Source organism: Leucoraja erinacea, chromosome 29 (assembly GCF_028641065.1).
Source record: "Leucoraja erinacea ecotype New England chromosome 29, Leri_hhj_1, whole genome shotgun sequence".
NCBI lineage: Eukaryota > Metazoa > Chordata > Chondrichthyes > Rajiformes > Rajidae > Leucoraja > Leucoraja erinaceus.
The window spans coordinates 20124079-20144832 of NC_073405.1; the positions used below are offsets into that span (position 1 = coordinate 20124079).

At 45.3% G+C, this 20754-nt stretch overlaps 1 protein-coding gene across 3 annotated transcripts in view; it reads left to right on the plus strand.

The window, feature by feature from the left end:
• LOC129711284 (SH2 domain-containing adapter protein F-like) overlaps positions 1-11623 on the plus strand; it is a 284291-nt gene extending 272668 nt beyond the window's left edge. For all 3 annotated transcript variants that reach the window (XM_055658827.1, XM_055658828.1, XM_055658829.1), the window contains one exon: positions 11100-11623. In XM_055658827.1, coding sequence (XP_055514802.1) covers positions 11100-11286 — 187 coding nt within the window. In that variant the 3' untranslated portion in view covers positions 11287-11623. The remainder of the gene's footprint in view (positions 1-11099) is intronic.
• The last annotated feature ends 9131 nt before the right edge of the window (positions 11624-20754 follow it).

Sequence of the window (20754 nt, forward strand, 5' to 3'; positions counted from 1 at the left end):
CAGTGTACAGATGCATAATATAGGGAATAATGTGAATAACATTTAGTGCAAGGTAAAGTCCAGTAAAGTCCGATCAAAGATAGACACAAAATGCTGGAGGGACAGGCAGCATCTCTGGAAAGAAGGAATGGGTGACGTTTCAGTTCGAGACCCTTCTTCAGACTGATCAAAGATCAAAAAAAGTAGCTTAGGATCTCTCTCGTTGGCGGTAGGATGGTTCAGTTGCCAAATGAGATGGCGGTGCAGAGGGCTCTAGCGACAAGACTGCCTCGTCCAACTGCATCTATCCCATCACCAGGAGAGTAAATAGTCTTTTGCTCATCCAATGGTTTAACACTCTTAAAGTCTCCATTTGGGACTGTTCCCACTGTAATAACAGCTATGCCTCAGGGAAGCAGCAGATGGTGTCATTAGTGCAAAACAGAAGCAGTGATGGGAATGAACCAGCTGCAAATGTGGATTTGAGTTTCTGCCAGTGTTTGGAGTCCGTCCTCTTCCCCCAACCCCTTCAGGCCTGACACACGTCTGCACCTGTCACCTATACAGCCAGCGTTTCCAATTTAAGCAGCCACTGGCGTTCCACTCCATGCACAAGTTCATGAAATAACTATGTAGGAAGGCTTTCCAATCAGGATGCCAACTCTGGTTGGACATATCTTTCAGCACTGAATCTCCTGCACTCCTCAGCCATACTTTGTATACACTACATCTCCAATATGCCATGGCGTTATACAGGTCAGGGGCAGGCCCACCAGCCCGCCATATGCATACTGACCATCAAGCACTTAACTATGTTTAGTTTAGAGTTTAGAGATACAGCGGGGAAACAGATCCTTTGACTTGCCGAGTCCGCGCCGACCAGCGATTGTCCGTACACTAGATCTATCCCATACACTAGGGGCAATTTACAATTTTACCTGCGGCCAATTAACTTACAAACCTGTACGTCTTCGGAATGTGGAAGGAAACTGGAGCACTTGGAGAAAACCCATGCAGGTCACGGAGAGAACGTGCACATTCCGAACACACAGCACCCGTGGTCAGGATCGAACCCGGGTCGCTGGCGCTGTGAGGCAGCAACTCTACCGCTGTACCACCGTGCCGCCATGTGGTCCTTCACCCCACCATACCCACGCTGACCATCAAACACCTGTCTGTGCCAATCTCCTTGACCAGCATCTGCTGTCGTTTACTATATGATTTGACAATTCAAGTGTGTGCCCAAATGGTTCTTGAATGTTGTGAGAATTCCTGGATCCACCATCTTCTCAGAGTGCACACTCTAGGTTGCAACCATTGCTGGATGAAATGATTTTTCCTCACATCCTCTAAGCATCTAACTCCTCACTTTAAATCTATCCTCTCTGCCATCGGGAGAGGGTTCTTACTTTCTTCCCTATCCACGCTTCCCATAATTTTACATTCACTCCACTCAGGCCAAAGGATGCTCAAAGAAACCCAGCCTATTAAGTCTCACCTCAAAACTGAAACATAGCATCCTGCTATTCACTGCAGCTGTGGGGATACTCCATAAAGTCCTCATGCCCTTGACTAGGGAATGGAATTATACAAGCCCTTATCCCTGGTCTTGATATCTTCAGCAAAGTGGCTTCCAACCATTATTATATATAATCTCCATAACGCTCTATTCTAAGACTCAGTGAAGTCAAGGACAGAGCAGCCTGCAAAATTAAGCCCCACGAGCCCATCTATTTTAGACAGATAAATCTCCTCTCACTGTCCCCTCAATCTTTCTTCCCACTGCCCCTCTCCAGGGAAACGATAACCCTGCAGAATCTAATCAGGATGTAAGTGCAGGAAGGGAAGTAAGTAGGGAGGGTGTCGATGTTTTGTTTACTTTTATTGAAGGATAAATGATTAAAAGTGCACACAAGGGAACTGTATGGAATCTAATTACATGCCGAATTATGGCAGAGAGTGAGTCAGCTTTATGCCAGAATTTTGCTGTTAATTCTGCCTGGCTGCCTCTGTGTACCAATACAGTCAGTATCTTGTGCACAATCACCCAAGCATTTTAACCTCAATAATAGCCTCATATGCTATAAACAGATTTAGTTTGTTAATTCTTCCTTCGGCTCATTTGTTGCTGATAATTTCACTTCAAGGGTACTTTTGTGCCATCGGGGATATAGCATTCTGCAGTCCCACTTGCCATTGTTCCGTCCATCATTCTTTCCCTGAGATACAGGTGCCACAGCTCACATCCAACACCTCTAAGAGTCTGCAGAAGGGTCACGACCCGAAACGCCAGCCATTCATTCTCTCCAGAGATGCTGCCTGTCCCGCTGAGTTACTCCAGCTTTTTGTGCCTATCTTTGGTTTAAACCAGCATCTGCAGTTCCTTCTTACACCTAAGAGGCTATTCCTTCTGACTAATATAACTTTTGCTCCGCAAATGGGTTTGAGGTTCCGTAAAAATAAAAGGCAGATATCGCTCAGGTCATTAGTCGAACACCTGCTTCCCTATTTAATCTTTTTACAGATTGCCACTGTCAAAATGGATCTATGTGTACCCAGTAGCCCATTATATGTTCGCCAAGATCAATTGTCATAACTTTCCTGTGGTCACAGACTCATTCAGCACAGATATAGGCCGTTCGGCCCAACTTGTCTATGCTAACAAAGATGCCCCATTAAACTTTTCCCAACTGCTCACATTTGTTCTATATCCCTCTAATTCTTTCCTGTCCATGTACCTGTCCAAATGTCTTTTAATTGTTGTTACAGTACCTGCCTCAACGACCTCCTCTGGCAGTTTGTTCCAGATACCCACCGCCTGACTCTCAGTCTGAAGAAGGGTCTCGACCTGAAATGTCACCCATTCTTTTTGTCTAGAGATGTCTGACCTGCTGAGTTGCTCCAGCTTTTTGTGTCTAACTTCGGTTTAAACCAGCATCTGCAGTTCCTCCCTACACCACCTGTTTATCATTGCTTAGATCAAACTAGAGTGTTTTGGTATGCGTACTAAATCTGGGAGAAGTGCTTCTATTTATCTGGCACCTTTCATGACTTGGGGACATTTCAAAGGACTGTACGATCAACAAGTATTTTTTTAAGTCTAGTCACGGATCTTCAGATCCTAAAGACTGGCACAGGGACACAGTTTATTGAGCCGCTGACTCACAGCACCGGACACGCAGCTTCAATCTGACCTTGGTGCTATCTGTGTGGAGTTTGCACGTTCTCCCTGTGGCCACTTTGCTTTCCTCCCAAAGACACATGAGTTGGTATGTTCATTGTTTAGTTTAGTTTAGAGATATAGCTCGGAAACAGGCCCTTCTGCCCACCGAGTCCGCACTGACCAGCGATTGGAGTGTGGGAGGAAACTGAAGATCTCAGAGAAAACCCATGCAGGTCACGGGGAGAATATATGGGGAGATACTCCGATACAGACAGCACCCGTAGTCTCTGGCGCTTTAAGGCAGCAACTCTACCGCTGCGCCACCGTGCCGCCCTGCCACCATGCATTGGCTATTATAAGTTACACCGAGTGAGTAGACAAGTTTTAGAACATAGGGAGAATAAAATAATGGGATTAAAAAAATGTAAGTGTGTAGTTGATGGTCAGCACAGATTTTGTGGGCCGAAGGTCCTGTTTCCATGCTGTGTCTTTCTATGACTCTATGAGACAGCATGCAACAAGCACACAGCAGGCTGCCACAAACATTGCCATCCTAATGACCAGAGAAACTGCAGGTGAAATTGTTTAAAGATACTACCATCGGCCAGAGTCATCAGTGCTCCCTGCTCTTCGAAGTTGCTCCATGGGATCTGCTCCACCCACCTGCAGGAGCAGACAGGATCTGCTTTGATGTCTCACTCACACAGCACAACCTCCTCAAGCTAACAGAGGCTGAGCAACAAACCCAAAAGTGATAATAGGTCACAATAAATCCTTGGATTAAAGTCTATGATGTGTAAAATAATCATACTGAAAGCACAGCGCGTTACGGGATTATTATATAAACTGAGGATTTGTTGGGATGACCTATATGCCTGCACTTTAACTCCATGAAAGGTTGAAGAATTACAGAGATTGATTTATCTCCCTACAATATCTGCGTGCCCTTTACACATGCCGGGATGTTCTTCTTTCTCCTTTTCCCAAGCTAATTATGTTCCATAAATGGAGACAGGGGCACACAAGATCACTGACTGTATGTCTGACAGATTCCTGGCACGTGAGATAACCTTCTGTTCGACACCAACAGAAGTAACTGCTCGTGGAACCTGAAGTGAAAATTCGAGTTGTCTCTGCATGTAACAACACGATATGTATAAATACGCACTAAAAAAGACATAAAGTTATGGAGTGATGCAGTGGGTCCCGCAGCAACCTTGGGGAACATGGGCAGGCGATATTTTGGGTCGGGACCCTTCCTCCGGCTGGATTGTAGAGTGGGGGAAGAAAGCTGGAAAAGGGATGGGGCAGGGGAAAGTTTGGCAAGTGATAGGTGGATACAGGTGATGGGAGGTTTGATTGGTACATGGTTGGACAAAGGGCAAAGATAAAAAGACAAAAAGTGTGAGATAAGCAGACATGGATAGAAGAGGCACGAAATGTGAAGTCAGAGGAAGGAATATAGGTGCAGCAGAGGTGGCGGTGGAGGGGAATATGATGTGGATATAATCCAGTCTGTTTACGCAGAGTCTACATGTTCTCCCTGTGACCATGTGGGTTTCTTCCAGGTACTCTAGTTTCCTGCAACATCCAAAGGTGTGCAGGTTGATTGGTTAACTCGCCACTGTAAATGTCGCTACTTTTGAAAAGTGGGAGTGGAATCCGTCGGGTGAGATGATGCGAAGATGGCGATAATAAAGTAGGATCCATATAAATTGGTATTTCATAGTCTTCACAGATTTGCTGAGCCAGAGGGCCTGTTTCTATGCACTAAGTATCTATAATTCACTCTTGACCAAAAACGCAACTAAACTAGCTACATAAATACTGTGGCTGCAAGATCTTATTTACCCTCTAGCTCCCAAAGCCTTTGATACCTGCAATTCTTAAATCCGTGGTAGTATGGAGTACACTCCACTTATCTGGATATGTGCAGCTCCAAAAACCCATGATAATCTTAAAAACATTGCAGATAAAGCAATCGGATTCATGGGGTCTCCATCCGCCAGCTTTAAAGCGCTTTCTCACGGGGTGACTTGACGCAAGATGTAACCAGAGTGAAGTGGTCGTGGTCTAGCACGATATCACACGATATAACGGGGGGGTAGATAAAGAGTTCCCATGGTACTCGGCATTTCTGTTATTTGTGCGAGTGACTTGTCCGTCTCCCGAGCTTTCCCGTTAAATCTTGAATGAACATTGTGAACTGTGAAGTGTCACGTGGCACAAATGATGTCACTTTTTTTTTCAACACACTATAAATATCCTCCCTTGGTTGAATTGCCTCATTTGGAGACATGCCTGTACTAATGCCGTGACTTTACTGCAGGAAGATGCCACATTACTTAGACGATGTTAGTTGCGCCCAAGTTTAAATTTCCAATATGTGTTTCAGAAGTACCACAAATCCACACCTTTATAAATTTCTATCTGGCAGTGTTTTCTGTCTCAGGAATTTCAGCCCTTTGTCTCTATTTGATGACAGTAACTACAGACAAAGGGCTGAAATTCCTGAGACAGAAAACACTGCCAGATAGAAATTTATAAAGGTGGGGACCTGTGGTACTTGTAAAGAGTCAGCGCAGAATCCTTGATAATCAAAAACTGTCTGAATCAGCACATTAGACACAAAATGCTGGAGTAAATCAGCGGGCCAAGCAGCATCTCTGGAGAAAAGGGAATAGATTCCATTTTTGGTCGGGACCCTTCTTCGGGATGATTGTAGGGGGGAACTGGAAGCAAGAAAAGACCGGGACAAATCAGCGCCAACAACAGATGACCTCAGCAGGGTATTTTGAAGAGGGGTCCCGACCCGAAATGTCGCCTAACCCTTTCCTCCAGAGATGCTGCCTGACCCACTGAGTCACTCCAGCACTTTATGTCTATATTTGGTTCCCTGATAGGACAATTGTTGGCTAGGGATAGTGTGATCCCAAGAGGGGACCATCGTTGCAAACCTTGGCGTTAACCGACATTTACTGCATGGGAGGGGGAGGGGGGGGGGGGGGCAGGAGGGGGTGGGCGGGGGGAGAGAGAGAGAGTGTAAGTTACCTGAAATCAAATAATTCAATGTTCATAGTGAACACAGACACAAAATGTTGAAGTAACTCAACGGGTCAGGCAACATATCTGGAGAAAATGAACAGGTGGCGTTTGTGTCTATCTTCGGTAAATACCAGCATCCGCAGTTCCTTCCTGCACAATGGATCTCAATGACAGTCTCTGACTCCCGTTGGCAGGCCATTCGGCCCACAGCCCGCCCAGCAATGACTAACCCATGTCACAGGGGGATGGTGTGAAGGCGGATTAGACAGAGCTTGATTAATGTAACGGTTGGGGAATGGGCCATAATATGGCCAGGGAAACGCTGTTATTCGTGACGCCCCCTCCGCCCTTTCCCAGCTGTTCTCAATCGCACCCCTGGCCATACAAAAATTTATACTTTAAGAAGGAATACACGGAACATTTAAACTCAGAATGCTTCTAACAGAGTGAGCCATGTGAGCACTTTGATCATTCTCCCTGTATTTGCATTTGACAAAATAGTCGGGAAAAAATGTTTAAAAGTGTTCATACCTTTTGCTATGCCTAATTGGCCCTTACCTCTGCGAAAATAGTCTGATAGTCGTAGGTGAAATGTCACCAACAATAATTGATTCTATTATTAATTGACTAATAATTGACTATTAGCGGAAAGATGCAATTCTGATCTAATATTATCAATGTCTTTGGAAGCAACACCAGCAATTTATTAAATCTGACTACATGCGGCGCAGTGGTAGAGTTGCTGCCTCACAGCCCCAGAGACCGGGGTTCGATCCTGACCATGGGGGAGAGAGAGAGAGTGTAAGTTACCTAAGTTACCCAAGTCAGATCTGGGAAGAAAAACATAAAAAGCTGGAGTAAGTCAGCGGGTCAGGCAGCATCTCTGGAGAAAAAGAATAGGTGGCGATTCGAATCGGAATCCTTCTTCAGACATCCTAATCGGAATTGAGTCTGAAGATGTGTCTCGTCCCGAAACATCATCTATTTGTCTCCAGAGATGCTGCTTGACTCGTTGAGTTACTCCAGCTTTTTGTGTCTGTCTTCGGTTTAAACCAGCATGTGCAGTTCACTCCTTACACGGGTCTCTGAAGAACATTGATTGGTAGCGTTCCGGACCCTGCTTCAGAAAGGCATCGATCGCTAGTCGGCGAGGACTCCGAGCTGTATCTCTCAAAGAAGTACATGTGAAAAATTTCTCACGGACCATAAAAATGCGGGACCTTTCAGTAAAGTCCCTTTTAAAGATTACAAGTGCAGACCCGTTGGGTCTGCTCCCCCAATGGTGTGATCCCCCAACCCAATACTCCACCATGCACCCGTCTCCCCAAATGGAACTGAAGCCGTTCTCAAAAGTAAGACTCCAGCACTGCCCTGCCTCTTTAAAAAAAAATCCAATGGCACCTCCCCTGCCTGCTGCAGTAGTGAAAAGTTCAGTGTTCCTGTCTTGCAACTTTGTTTCGAAATGTGTTGGAAGCTGACATGTAAATGGAGAAGCCTGTTTATTTTTGAAATACTTGGGGGTGGATGGGGGAGGGGGGGAGAAGGATTTGATTAAAAACGTGTACTTCAACACGACGAAATGAAATGAGGAGCAGATACTTAGAAAGAAAAGCGAAATCTCTACCGAAATGGAAAATATCTCGGAGATTGAGCGTCTGGATTGGGCGTGGCAATGAATCAAAGGAAGAAATGCAGCTGGCAGCCGTACATGCAAATGAATCCATTCCGATTGGACATCTGCGAGCATCGGCCATTCCGATTGGACATCTGCGAGTATCGGGCACGAATCGAAAGGCAGGAAGGGCGCCGGTCGGCAGTCGGTTGGATGGGGCCAGAGTTTTAAATGTATACTAGACCAAGTGCAGACCCGTTGGGTCTGCTCCCCCAATGGTGTGATTCCCCCAACCCAATATTCCACCATGCACCCGTCTCCTCCAATGGAACTGAAGCCGTTGCCAAATGTAAGTTTCCAGTACTTCCCTGCCTCCCTCAATTGCACCTCCCCTGCCTGCTGCAGCAGTGAAAAGTTCAGTGTTCCTGTCTTGCAACTTTGTTTCGAAGTGTGTTGGAAGCTGATAGGAAGGAGCAGCCGTCAACGAATCAAAAGGCAGGAAGGGATCCGTACTGCAGGCGGACGGATGGGTTTGAGTTTTATATATTAATAGATAGAAGATAGATAGATAGTTATTTTCTTAACATAACTCATGAATAAGTTGATGTCCATATGCGGATGCAAATCTTTATTTTTTAAATTCAATCCCACAGAAGACAATTTTTACTCACCTTCTGTCCCCTCTGTCCAGCTTCCGGGTTTACCGTTCGCAGGAGTTCCCACGGTAACCGCAAGAGTTATTACGGATATCGCACGGATATCGCACTGGCCACTACGTTCATATAATGTTGAAATGCTCAACCACAAGTGTACAAGTCACTCTTGGAGAAATTCAAGCTTGCTTGAATTTTCTCCCGAGTCACCAAGTTACACGATTACCTGCCGTTAGCGCCACGGTGGTCCACGGTGGTCCATGAATGCCGTACTGTTATCGCACGAGGTTCCCACGATGTTAAACTCTGGTTAACTCTTGCGTCAAGTCGCCCCGTGAGAAAGGCCTATTAGCATACAGTCCCTGTCCCTCCATCACTGGTGCAGCTTGGTTTCAATAACTCAGTGGTTTAATGGAGCCTTATTTGTCACACATGTAACTGCAAAGTGAAATTCATTTTGCATATTTACACATGCAGACCCCACCATTTTTGCCGCCATTCTGCTGCCAGAGTCTAAAGTCCGGTCGGCCCGCGCACAGAATGTAACCATTATCCATTATGGGCGGCACAGTGGCGCAGCTATAGACTTGCTGCCTACAGTGCCAGAGACCCGGGTTCGATTCTGACTATGGGTGCATGCTGTCTACACGGAGTTTGTACTTTCTCCCAATGACCACATGGGTTTTCTCCGGGTACTCCGAATTCCTCCCACGCTCCAAAAATGTACAGGCCTGTAGGTTAATTAGCTTCGGTAAAATTGTAAAATTACCCCTAGTGTGTGGGATAGTGTTATTGTATGATGATCGCTGGTCGTCGTGGACTCGGTGGGCCGAAGGGCCTGTTTCCGTGCTGTATCTCTAATGTCTAAACCTGAGTGGCCAACTCCTGCTCCAAATTTGTATCTCCTTGGGTTTCTGCCACAGTCCACTCAATCTTTTTCACTCCACCACCTAAATTTGCAGCCTCTAAGATCTAGAAAGGCAAAGGATGTGCACATGTGGAGACATCACTGCCTTCAAGTTCTCCTCACACGCCATTTTGTTTTGGACATATTTCTCCATACTGTCGACACTCAGCCAAACCCTGGGAAACCCTTTCCAACAAACTGTGAGACTCTACACAGTTGGAAGTGATTCAGGATAAAGTGGTTTTTTGCACACATTCTCCAAGAGCATTTAGAGGTGGACATTAAAGGTTGTCCTTACCAGCAAGCCCCATAACCCATAAATAAAACATAAACTTGGACTGAAGAAAGCTCTCGATCAAAGTATGGCAGCTTTTGAAATAACTCCTGGCATGGCCCTTATAAGACCATGGTTAACAAGTGTTAGATAAGCAGTGAATTTGTGATTAAGCTGTTAGAGCAACAGGGCTACACATCAGTTGAGTAATAGCTTTTTGGAAACCATAGCAAACCAATTTAGGAAAAAACTGGCTGAGGAAAGCTGATACCAAGAGTGCGATCTCTGAACGTTATGCAGTTGAGTGATTCAGAACAGCACGGAGCGCCTGTCATTTTGTTGAATTTTAACGGTCCACTGTCCACTTACTCATTCAACTGATTGAGTTTTTAGCTGGCAGCTTAAAACTGTTTCGGAATGTAAATAACTGAGGAGTGAACTTAATTTATGCCTTGTTTTACTCAGAGATAAATCTGTGTCCATTTTTCCGTGTGCAGACCAGGCAAGTGTTGCTTCTCCAGCCAACCCTGCTTTCTCCTGCAATTTTGAGCAAGATGTGACACAGTTATCACAACCCCTGACTGGTTCTCCGCTGGGAACAGCCAGTTCTGCACAAATAAAAGAAGCAAGATGAACTACACACCAATGAGAGGTTTCTGAACAATTGAACAGATTAATTTCTAACTTTACCGTGCCAATTTTCCGTGGCATAGCAAATATACCTTAGTCCATAAATAATCGTACAAAGTGATTATCACTTCCAGATCCCGGATGAAAACCCACCCAGGTCACGGGGAGAACGTATAAACTCTGTACAGACTCTGTACAGACAGCACCTGTAGTAGGGTCAAACACTGGTCCCTGACACTGTAATGCAGCAACTCAACTCATGCGGAAATTCTTGGAATTGCTCAGCAAGTCAGATATCATCTGCGGGGAGAGAAACAGGTTTGATGTTTCATGTTGATAAGGTTAAGAATCTCTGATAATGAAAAGAGTTACGCACTTCATACAGTGCAGAATGAACAAGAGCTTTTCAGCAATTAGACATGGGTTGTAAAGAGCCCTCTTGGTGATTGGAAGCCGGCGTACCCTGTACCTGAGGCTTGACATTTTCCTGGCAGCCCTTGATCCATTGATTCGGATTGTGAAGGGATGCATTTCCATGATGGGAATACAATCATGCTCCCCGCCGACATAATTTCTAGTCCAACATACCGACTATTCGCATGCAGGATGATTCGATTCTGTAACACACTCAAGTCAAATTAGATCAGGAGTCCCTTGGACTGAAATTCATCTTGTAAAACACAAAAAGGAGAAAGTGTGTGGGAAAGAACTGCAGATGCTAGTTTGCACCGAAGATAGACGTAAAATGTTGGAGTAACTCAGAGAAAGCGTGTAGCCCTCCCTTGTTAAGCAATTTCAAGCCTTCATATCTTTTTTCTCTCTTTTCCTGCATGCAGGAGCAGCCAAGGGTACATGCACATGAAGTTCAGCAGAACGAAAGACTCCAAGTACATTCTCGGCCAGAACAGCCCACCCTTTGATGGCGTTCCGGAGGTGATCAACCACTACACCAGCCACAAGCTGCCAATTAAAGGGGCTGAGCACCTCTCCCTGCTCTTCCCTGTGATGGTGCAAACACTGTGAGTGGGGCCCAGCGGCTGTCTGAAGACAGCAGCGAGGGGGCAAAGCAGTCCATGCTGGAAATGAAATGGACGGAGAACTAAAGCGTCAGCTTGCTGGTTAATGTTGCAGAGACTGTGGCTCCGCTGAGTACAAGACTTTGGAAAACCCCATTTCCGGCCAGTGAAATAATTGTAGGCCAAGAGTATTGAATATCTCATTTCCTCAGCATTTGTTTCAACGATTGTGGTGAATTGGATCATGAATGTCGCCGAACTCACTTGTACGGATTCAGTCACTCATTTACTGGGAATTTAAGGAATGTATTTTACTTCTCCTGTGGTAACCCCTCCTTCTCCCCACCCCCGAATAAAATGCAAAATGGCCGCACTGGTTCACCACTTCATGCAGGTGGGCAAGTCACTGAGTGCTGGCCGGGCTCTTTCATGGTGAAGACATCCCAGCAAAAGCCCCGATCATGACTTCGCCAAGCACGCATGCACTTTGCATCCGGGGTGGGAATCTGTAGCTGGGGTGTCCGTGATCAACATTCCCCCCCATCACCCTCCTGGCACAAGGAGCCATTACGGGGTGTCCTGGCCCCCCTCCCCCCCACCACCTCACGTCTCAACACCTCATGTGTGGAGAGAACGTGGCTCAAGGGTGGCACCTCCTTGATGCATGATACCCAGTGCCACCCTGTGCAGTGCTTTTGCCACCCGATGTTGTGGGGGGGGGGGGGGGGGGTGGAATGTCTGGAGGAAGTGTAATGTGTGTTTTCTATTTTCAATAATATTTCCTGTAAATATCTAAAAATTTTTATAAAATATGCTTGGAAGAAATGTCTATTTGCATGATTCACCCATGAGGAGGCAGAGCATGAGCACAGATACAGGAAACACAACCCATTCCTTCTCTCCAGAGATGCTGCCTGTCCCGCTGAATTACTCCAGCTTTTTGTGTCTATCTTCGGGAAAGAGATTGACCAGTTGTCAAGAGTAAGTTGGTGCTGAGGTTGTGACACCTCATTTCCTTTAAGCAACTCATTCATTGTCTATAATTCATTTTCACCTAGGCCACAGCTAACAATTGCTTGTCCCCTTTATCATCGTTACTGTTTTGCATATCTTTCATTGATTTTTTTAAATATCTCTCGATATCACCATCTATAGCTCTCGTTTCCCTTTCCGGCTGACTCTCGGTCTGAAGAAGAATCTTGGCTCTTCCTTTTCCAACTCACCCATTCCTTCTCTCCAGAGATGCTGTGTGACCCGCTGAATTACTCTAGCTTTTTGTGTCTGTCTTCAGTTTAAACCAGTATCTGTCTGCCCTCAGTAATTCAGCCTTTGCCCTTGTTCATTAGGCCCTTGAAATAATGATGCATTTTCCTTCGTCTTTCTCCCTATCTCTCGCTTTGTGCCATTGATCTTGTTCTCCACATCGTCATACTGTCAGAGAGCTACACAGAACAGAAACAGGCCGTTCAGCCCACTCTGTCCGTGTAGAACAAGATGGCATCCTGGACTAGTCCCATTTGCATGCATTTGGTTCACCGCCCTCTGAATGCTTCCTCTCCAAATATGTGTTGAAATTTCTTTTAAAAGTTGTAATTGTATCCGGTTCTATAGCTTCCTCTAGGGGCCAGATAAGGACTACCTCCAGAGTGAAAAAAGTTGTCTCTGGGGTCCCTCTTAAACCTTTCCTCAATATTAAGCCTAGGCCTTTTTTAGAATCCTCTACCCTGGGAAAAGGGACTGTGAGCACTCATTTTATCCATGCCCCTCGTGAACTTGTACACCCCAATAAGGTCAGAACCCAGCTGTTGTCCCCAACTATCCACTTATCCTTATAACTCAAGCCCACAAGCCAAGGTCTTCTGCACCATTTCCAACTTAATGATAGTCCTTCCTCCAGCTGTGTAACCAGAGCTACACACACTTGTACAGTTGCATGGTGATGTCCCAACCTATGTATTCAATACCATTCCCAAAGAAGGCAAGTGAGCCAAAGGCTTTCTTCACCACGCTGCCTACCTGACTTGTCACCTCCAGGGAACCATGGAACTGTATTTCCAGATCTCCCATGTTCTCTATGTGCCTGACTTCCATTCAAGTGCATTCCTTACTTTTCACTTCCCAAGACTGACTATCTTGTACACCCACATATTTCTGTGTCGGTATGTTGTTCCTTCAATCAGACCCTTCGGTTATCTCTCTGCTTCTCGATCTTATGCATCCTTTGTCTTCCTCTGTCTGAGCTCCACAGCCTGATGTGAACATCCCATCTTCTTCCCCCCCTCTCTTCCCCCCCTCATCTTCTTCCCCTCCCTTCCATCCCCCCTCCCTGCCACCCTGATTACCCCCTGCTGTGACAATACCTTCATCATTATGGTCATAATTACTATGAAAGCACAAGCACGAGCGACGTGATTACATGTATTCTGACATCCTTCTAACAAAGCATTAACTTCCCTGGTCTTTGGGCACCAGGGGCAGCATTGAGCACCTGTATCTCACCAGTAAGTCACACCTCACTTCACAAGACAGACTGGGACCAAAGGCAGGCAACTCCCACACCGTTGGTGGCCATGGAACTATCCTCTTTCATAGTTTGCAATTCATTTTGCAAGATCTGGGCAGCACTGACAAGGCCGGCAGTTATTGCCCATCCCTAATTGCCCCAGAGTCTTCCCGACTGTTGCGGTTCATTTGGTGAAGGTGGTCCTAATGTGCCACCGGGGACAGGAACAGGAGGATTTGCAGGATTCAAACCCAACAATAATGAAGGAACACAAGAAGTTTCCAAATCAGTGTAGTATATTTCTTGGAGTGGACCCTGCTGGTGATCCGCAATAACTGTAGCCCTTGTCCTTCCTGCTGCCAGAGATTGCTGGTCATGGAATTGCTTTCAACGTCTCTGAATGAAGAATTACAGCGCAGTTTTTATATTGTATACATTGTATGGTGCAGCAGAGGTATGGTGCACCAGGATGCCATTTGGATTAAAGAGTAAAGAAAGGTTGGACAAACTTGGATTCTTTTCTCAGGACCATCAGAGGCTGAGGGGAGATTTGTTACAATTTTATAAAATTTTGAGAGACAAAGACAGGGTAGGCAGTCGGAGCGTCTTTTCCGGGGTGGGATTATAAAATACTAGCGGACATAAGTTTAAGATCATTGGACATGGGAGCAGAATGAGACCATTCAGCCCATTTGTCATCCATTTCTTCTATCCAGAGATGCTACCTGGTCCGCTGAGTCACTCCAGCATTTTGTGTCTATCACCGTAACCTATTTTAAATGGTTTTTAAAAATACTTTAATATATAAAAATACCTTAAAATAAATATTTTAAACGCTTTTAAAAATACCCAATGGCTCCACCGCTGTCTGTGGCAATAAATTCCACAGATTCACTATGTTCTGGCTAAAGAAATTGCTGTGCTCTTTGGTCCTAGACTCTCCCACTACTGGAAACAACCTCTTCACATCCACTCTAGGTCTTTCATTATTCAGTGGGTTTAAATGAGATCAGTTGAAGGTCAGAGGAAGAAGGTTTAAAGGAGATATGGGGCAGGTTTAATGTAGAGTGGTGGGTGCTGAACATGCTGCCTAGGGTGGCGGTGGAGGATACAATGGTAGCATTTAAGAAACTTTTAGATAGACATGAATATACCTGGCATGGTGGGATATGGACCATGTGCATTCAGAAAGATTCAATCTGTTCACCATAGACATTGTGTACCTAATAACCTGTTCCTGTACTGTTCTGTGTAGTGTGTGTTGGTGGTGGAATAAATTAATGTTTGTGTTGTGTGTGGGCTGCTAATCAAGTGGGCTATATGGTGTTGAGCTTCTTCAAGGTTGGTGAAGCAGAACCAATCCAGGCAAGTGGAAAGTTTCCCCTCACGCTTCTGACTCATTCTTTAGTTTCATGTCGTTTAGTTTATAGATACAGGCCCTTTGGCCCACTGAGTCTGCACAGACCAGCGATCACCCCGTACACTAGCATTATCCTATACACTGGGGACAATTTACAATCTTCAGCAAAGCCAATTAACCTACAAATCTGTATGTCTTTGGAGGGTGGGAGGAAACCGGAGCACCCGGGGAAAACCCATGTTGTCACGGGGAGAACGTACAAACTTGGTACAGACAGCACCCATACTCAGGATTGAACCCGGGTCTCTGGCACTGTAAGGCGACAACTCTCTGCAGCTAATCCAATCTCTGACCTACTCTTGCAACCATGTTATTTATTTTAGTTTAGTGATACAGCACAGAAACAGGCCCTTGCGCCCACCGAGTCGACATCGACAAGCGATCCCCGCTCACTAACACTATCCTACACGAGGGACAATTTTTACATTTGTACCAAGCCAATCAATCTACAAACCTGTACGTCTTTGGAGTGTGGGAGGAAACCAAAGTTCTTGCAGAAAACCCACGTGGTCACGGGGAGAACGTACAAACTCCGTATAGACAAGCAACCATAGCCAGGATCCAATCCATGCCTCTGGCGCACTAAGGCAGCAACTCTACCGCTGCGCCACCGTGCCGCCCATTCTCTGCAGGCTATCCATTCTCTGACCTACTCTTGCAACCATGTATTTTAGTGGCTGGGCCAAATGAACTTCTGGTCAGTGGTAACCCCTGGAAGTGTAGTTGGTTGTGGACTGTGGAGTAGGTGAATAGACTCTCATGTCAGTAATGTTCATTGCCCTGTTTTTAGTCGTGTAAATGTTACATGCTGTTTATCGGCCCTTGCATGGACTTATTCATTTGCTGAGAAGCTGCAAGCAGAATTGAGTATTGTCCAACCATCAACAAACATCCTGCCTTGGGTTAGAAAGAAGTTCACGATCAAGCAACCGAAGATTATGCAAAGGACTCTGAGGAAAGGCCCCGACCCGAATCGTCACCCATCCTTTTTCTCCAGAGATGCTGGCTGGCCCGTTGAGTAACCAGAACCAGGGGCCACACTTTAAGAATAAGGAGTAAGCCATTTAGAACGGAGACGAGGAAACACTTTTTCTCACAGAGAGTGGTGAGTCTGTGGAATTCTCTGCCTCAGAGGGCGGTGGAGGCAGGTTCTCTGGATGCTTTCAAGAGAGAGCTAGATAGGCCTCTTAAAAATAGCGGAGTCTGGATATGCGGAGAAGGCAGGAACAGGATACTGATTGGGGATGATCAGCCATGATCACATTGAATGGCGGTGCTGGCTCGAAGGGCCTAATGGCCTACTCCTGCAACTATTGTCTATTATTGTAAATCCAGCGCTTTGTGTCAATCTTCGGTATATACCAGCATCCGCAGTTCTTTTCTACACAAAGATTGAGCAATGTTAGGCCCAGAACACTGGCCCAAGGAAGTCCTGTGGCAAGGATTAATTGATCCACAACAACCATAACATTCTTCCAATTTGCAAGGTATGACTTCCAATCATTAGTGTTTTCCCCATGTTGCCCATTAACTTGAGTTGTACCAGGATTCCTTAATGTCCATGGTTCAGATACACATAACCTTGATGTCCAGGGCAATCCTCTCACCTTCCCTCTGGAATTCAGCTCTTTGGTCAATATATGTGGTCTGCCACAAGAAACAATGTCTTTAAAATATCAGTTTGTTTTAACAACAGCACTTTGAGGAATCTTTCAACCACCTCCGAACTTCAGTTCATCACCCACATCAAGGGTTTCCGAGATATGATGAGAGTTTGACAGAAATAGGGCTGCACTCACTGGAGTTGAGAAGGATGAGCGGGTACCTCATTGAAGCTTACTGAATAGTGAAAGGCCTGGATAAAGTGGAGAGGATGTTTCCACTACCTTCTGAACCTGAATTTTGTAGTCGGCAGGGCAGTACTCTGCATATCGCCAACTTGGTCAATTAAATTTTTTTTTTTTTTTATCAAGCCAATTAACCTACAAACCTGGACGTCTTTGGAGTGTGGGAGGAAACCGAAGGAAATCTCAGAGAAACCCTAAGCAGATCACGGGAGAACATGCAAACTCCATACAGACAGCGCCCGTAGTCGGGATCGAACCTGGGGCTCTGGCATTGCATTTTGCTGTAAGGCAGCACTCTACCGCTGTGCCACCGTGCCATTGGTGGGAGAGTCTAGGACCAGAGGCCATAACCTCAGAATTAAAGGACGGACCTTTAGAACAGAGATGAGGTGGAATTTATTTAGTCAGAAGGTGGTGAATCTATGGAATTTATTGGCAGCTGCGGAGGCCACAAGGTAGATATTGATAGATTCATGATTAGCATGGGTGTCAGGGAGTATGGGGAGAAGTCCGTGGAATGGGGCTGTGAGGGAAAGATGGATCGGCCATGATTGAATGGCAGAGTAGACTGAATGGCCTAACACTGCTCCTATGATTTACACAATTATGAACATGAAACTTGGCATATTTAGCAAGAACAATCATAACACAATAATATAGGAGCCACTGAATTGACCACCGGATCATACCTACCAGCAGCACCATTCAATATGATCATGGCTGCTCTATGCTGCCCTCAATCCTTTTTTGTGCCAGTTCCCTCTCCTAACCCTCGATCTTTCATATATTCATTCATCTCCATCTTACATACATCTAATGACCTGACTTCCACCTCCCTCAGGGGCAGAGAACTCCAGAGGTCCATCCTTCCTAATTCATGCTTATCATCAAAGTGTTTATAAATGGGAGATAGACACAGTGCTGGAGTAACTCAGCGGGATAGGCAGCATCTCTGGAGAAAAGGCATGGGTGACGTTTCGGGTCGAGACGCGTCTTCAGACTTGGTTTGACGATATGATACGATACAATACGATAGAACTTTATTTATCCCAGGAGGGAAATTAATCTGCATACAGTCATAAAAAAATCACAAAAAATACATGAAACATGAAATTAAAGTGACGTGACATGAAATTAAACGAGCATCTGCAGCTCCTTCCTGCACATGTGTATGTGGGACACGGGGAGAGGGGTGGGGAGGGGGTATGTTGGCGTTAGAGCTGCAAGAAAATGAGAAATCACCCCGAAAATGGGCGCAGCAAAATTAGACGGCTACCTTTGCCTTATGCTGGCACTTGACTGCAGCGCAGAAGGGATTTGTATGGTCAAAGGTGTATCTCATGACTGCAGCCTGACGCCCTCGATGTTGATCTTCAAAGCACTTCAAAGAAGAAGAAGAATAAAGATCTCCCGAGGCCAGGAATAATCTTTATCTCTTAACTAAAACAACTACAACCGGGATTAACTGGTGAATTATCTCATTGATGTGAACCCATCACTTTCTTTCGACGGCGAGTTTGACTGCACTTCAAAAATAATTAATTGGAGTGCCTGTGAAGTGCTTTGGGACATTAAAATGCCGCATAATTACAAGCATTCCCTTTCTTTTTGCGAGATGTACAAATTGTCTCTCTGCTGTCACGTTGACCTCGTTCAAAAACATGATCAGAGATCTCCCCACTTTTGACACAATCAACAAAATGTAAATCTCTGCCTTGGGATCAGTTTCACAATCATCCAGAGCTCTGTTCTTTTTTTCACTGGCTAAGTCAAGGGGAGAGAAGTAAGTGACCTGGCTGAGATTAGTGTCCCCCCCCCCCCACCTCCAATCTTCCCCAGCAGTGATTAGTGCAACATAGCCCTCCAGGATGGGGAATGATTATGGCAAAACTATTGCGAGCAATTTAGCTCTCTGTGTGTTTCCACAGGAGTTACACTTAAGGCTCAATCAACGTTTGGATCAAAGCAAAATCCAGTTGCAATGCAGCGTTAGAATAATGTGAAGAATAAACAGAGGTTCAATCTCATTACAAAAGGCTTCTAAGGTTAAGTCCGCAAAATCCTTTTTTTTCCTCTCGTCTGATCTATTATGTTCAGCATTCATAGAAGTAGGAGTTGGACATTCGGTCCTTCGAGCCAGCACCGCCATTCAATCTGATCATGGCTGATCATCTAAAATCAAGTCAAGAGAGTTTATTGTCATGTGTCCCAGATAGGACAATGAAATTTTTGCTTTGCTTCAACACAACAGAATATAGTAGGCATGAATACAGAACAGATCAGTGTGTCCATATACCATTATATAAATATATACACACATCAATAAATAAGCAGAATAAATGCAAATAAACAGATAATGGTCTATTAATGTTCAGAGATTTGTTTCAGTTGAGTTTAATAGCCTGATGGCTGTGGGGAAGTAGCTATTTCTGAACCTGGACGTTGCCTGTTCCAGCTTTTTCTCCACATCCCTTGATTCCTTTAGTCCTAAGAGCTAAATTTAACTCTCTCTTGAAAACATCAAGTGATTTGACCTCCACTGTCTTCTGTGGCATAGAATTCTACAGATTCACAACCCTCTGGGTGAAGATGTGTTACCTCATCTCAGTCCTAAATGGCCTACCCCTATTCTTAAACTGTGACCCCTGGGTCTGGACTCCCCCAAAATCAGGAACATTTTTCCTGCATCTAGCCTGCCCAATCCTTTAAGAATTTAATATGTTTCTATAAGATTCCCTCTCATCCTAAATTCCAGTGAGTACAAGCCCAGTCAACCCATTCTTTCATCGTATGTCAGTCCCATCATCCCGGTGAACTTACACTGCAATGGCAATAATGTCGTTCCTCATATTAGGAGACCAAAATTGCACACAATACTCCAGGTGTAGTCTCACCAGGGCCCTGTACAACTGCAGTAGGACCTCTTTGCTCCTAAACTCAAATTCTCTCGCAATGAAGGTCAACATGCCATTAGCTTCTTCACTGCCTGCTGTACCTGCATGCTTACTATCAGTCACTGATGTACAAGCACACCCAGGTCTCATTGCACCTCCCCTTTGCCTAATCTGACACCATTCAGATAATATCCGTCTTCCTGTTCTTGCCACCAAAGGCGATAACCTCACATGTATCCACATTATACAGCATCTGTCATGCATCTGCCCACTCACCCAAGCCGTTCTTAGGCAGAAGAGTCTCGACCCGAAACGTCACCCATTCCTTCTCGCCAGAGATGCTGATTGTCCCACTGAGTTACTCCAGCTTTTTGTGGCATTGCCTACCAACTGCCCAGTCGCGCCTGGGATGAATCAAAGAAGTGAAGATGTAGCTGGTTGCATTTTATTCAAATTGTCATTGAATACAATGCCTGTCCCACAAGTATTTCAGAGTCCTGGAGTAACTCAGCGGGTCAGACAGCATGTCTGGAGAACAAGGATAGGTGATGTTTTGGGTCAGGACTAATTGCAGAGGGGCAGAAAAGAAAGCTGGAAGAGAGGAGGGGGCAAGACATAGCGTGGCCTGCAATAGGTGAACACAGGCGTGGGTTGTTTTTTGAGATGCATATGTTGATTTTGGTCGCATGTACTCCAGAACTTTACCAATTTATTTTTTATCAGGATTTGGCTGTAGTTGCAAAGTCTAACATTTACTGGTCATACATAAGAACAAGGCAAGGTGGGACTAGTGTAAATGGGGCATGTTAGC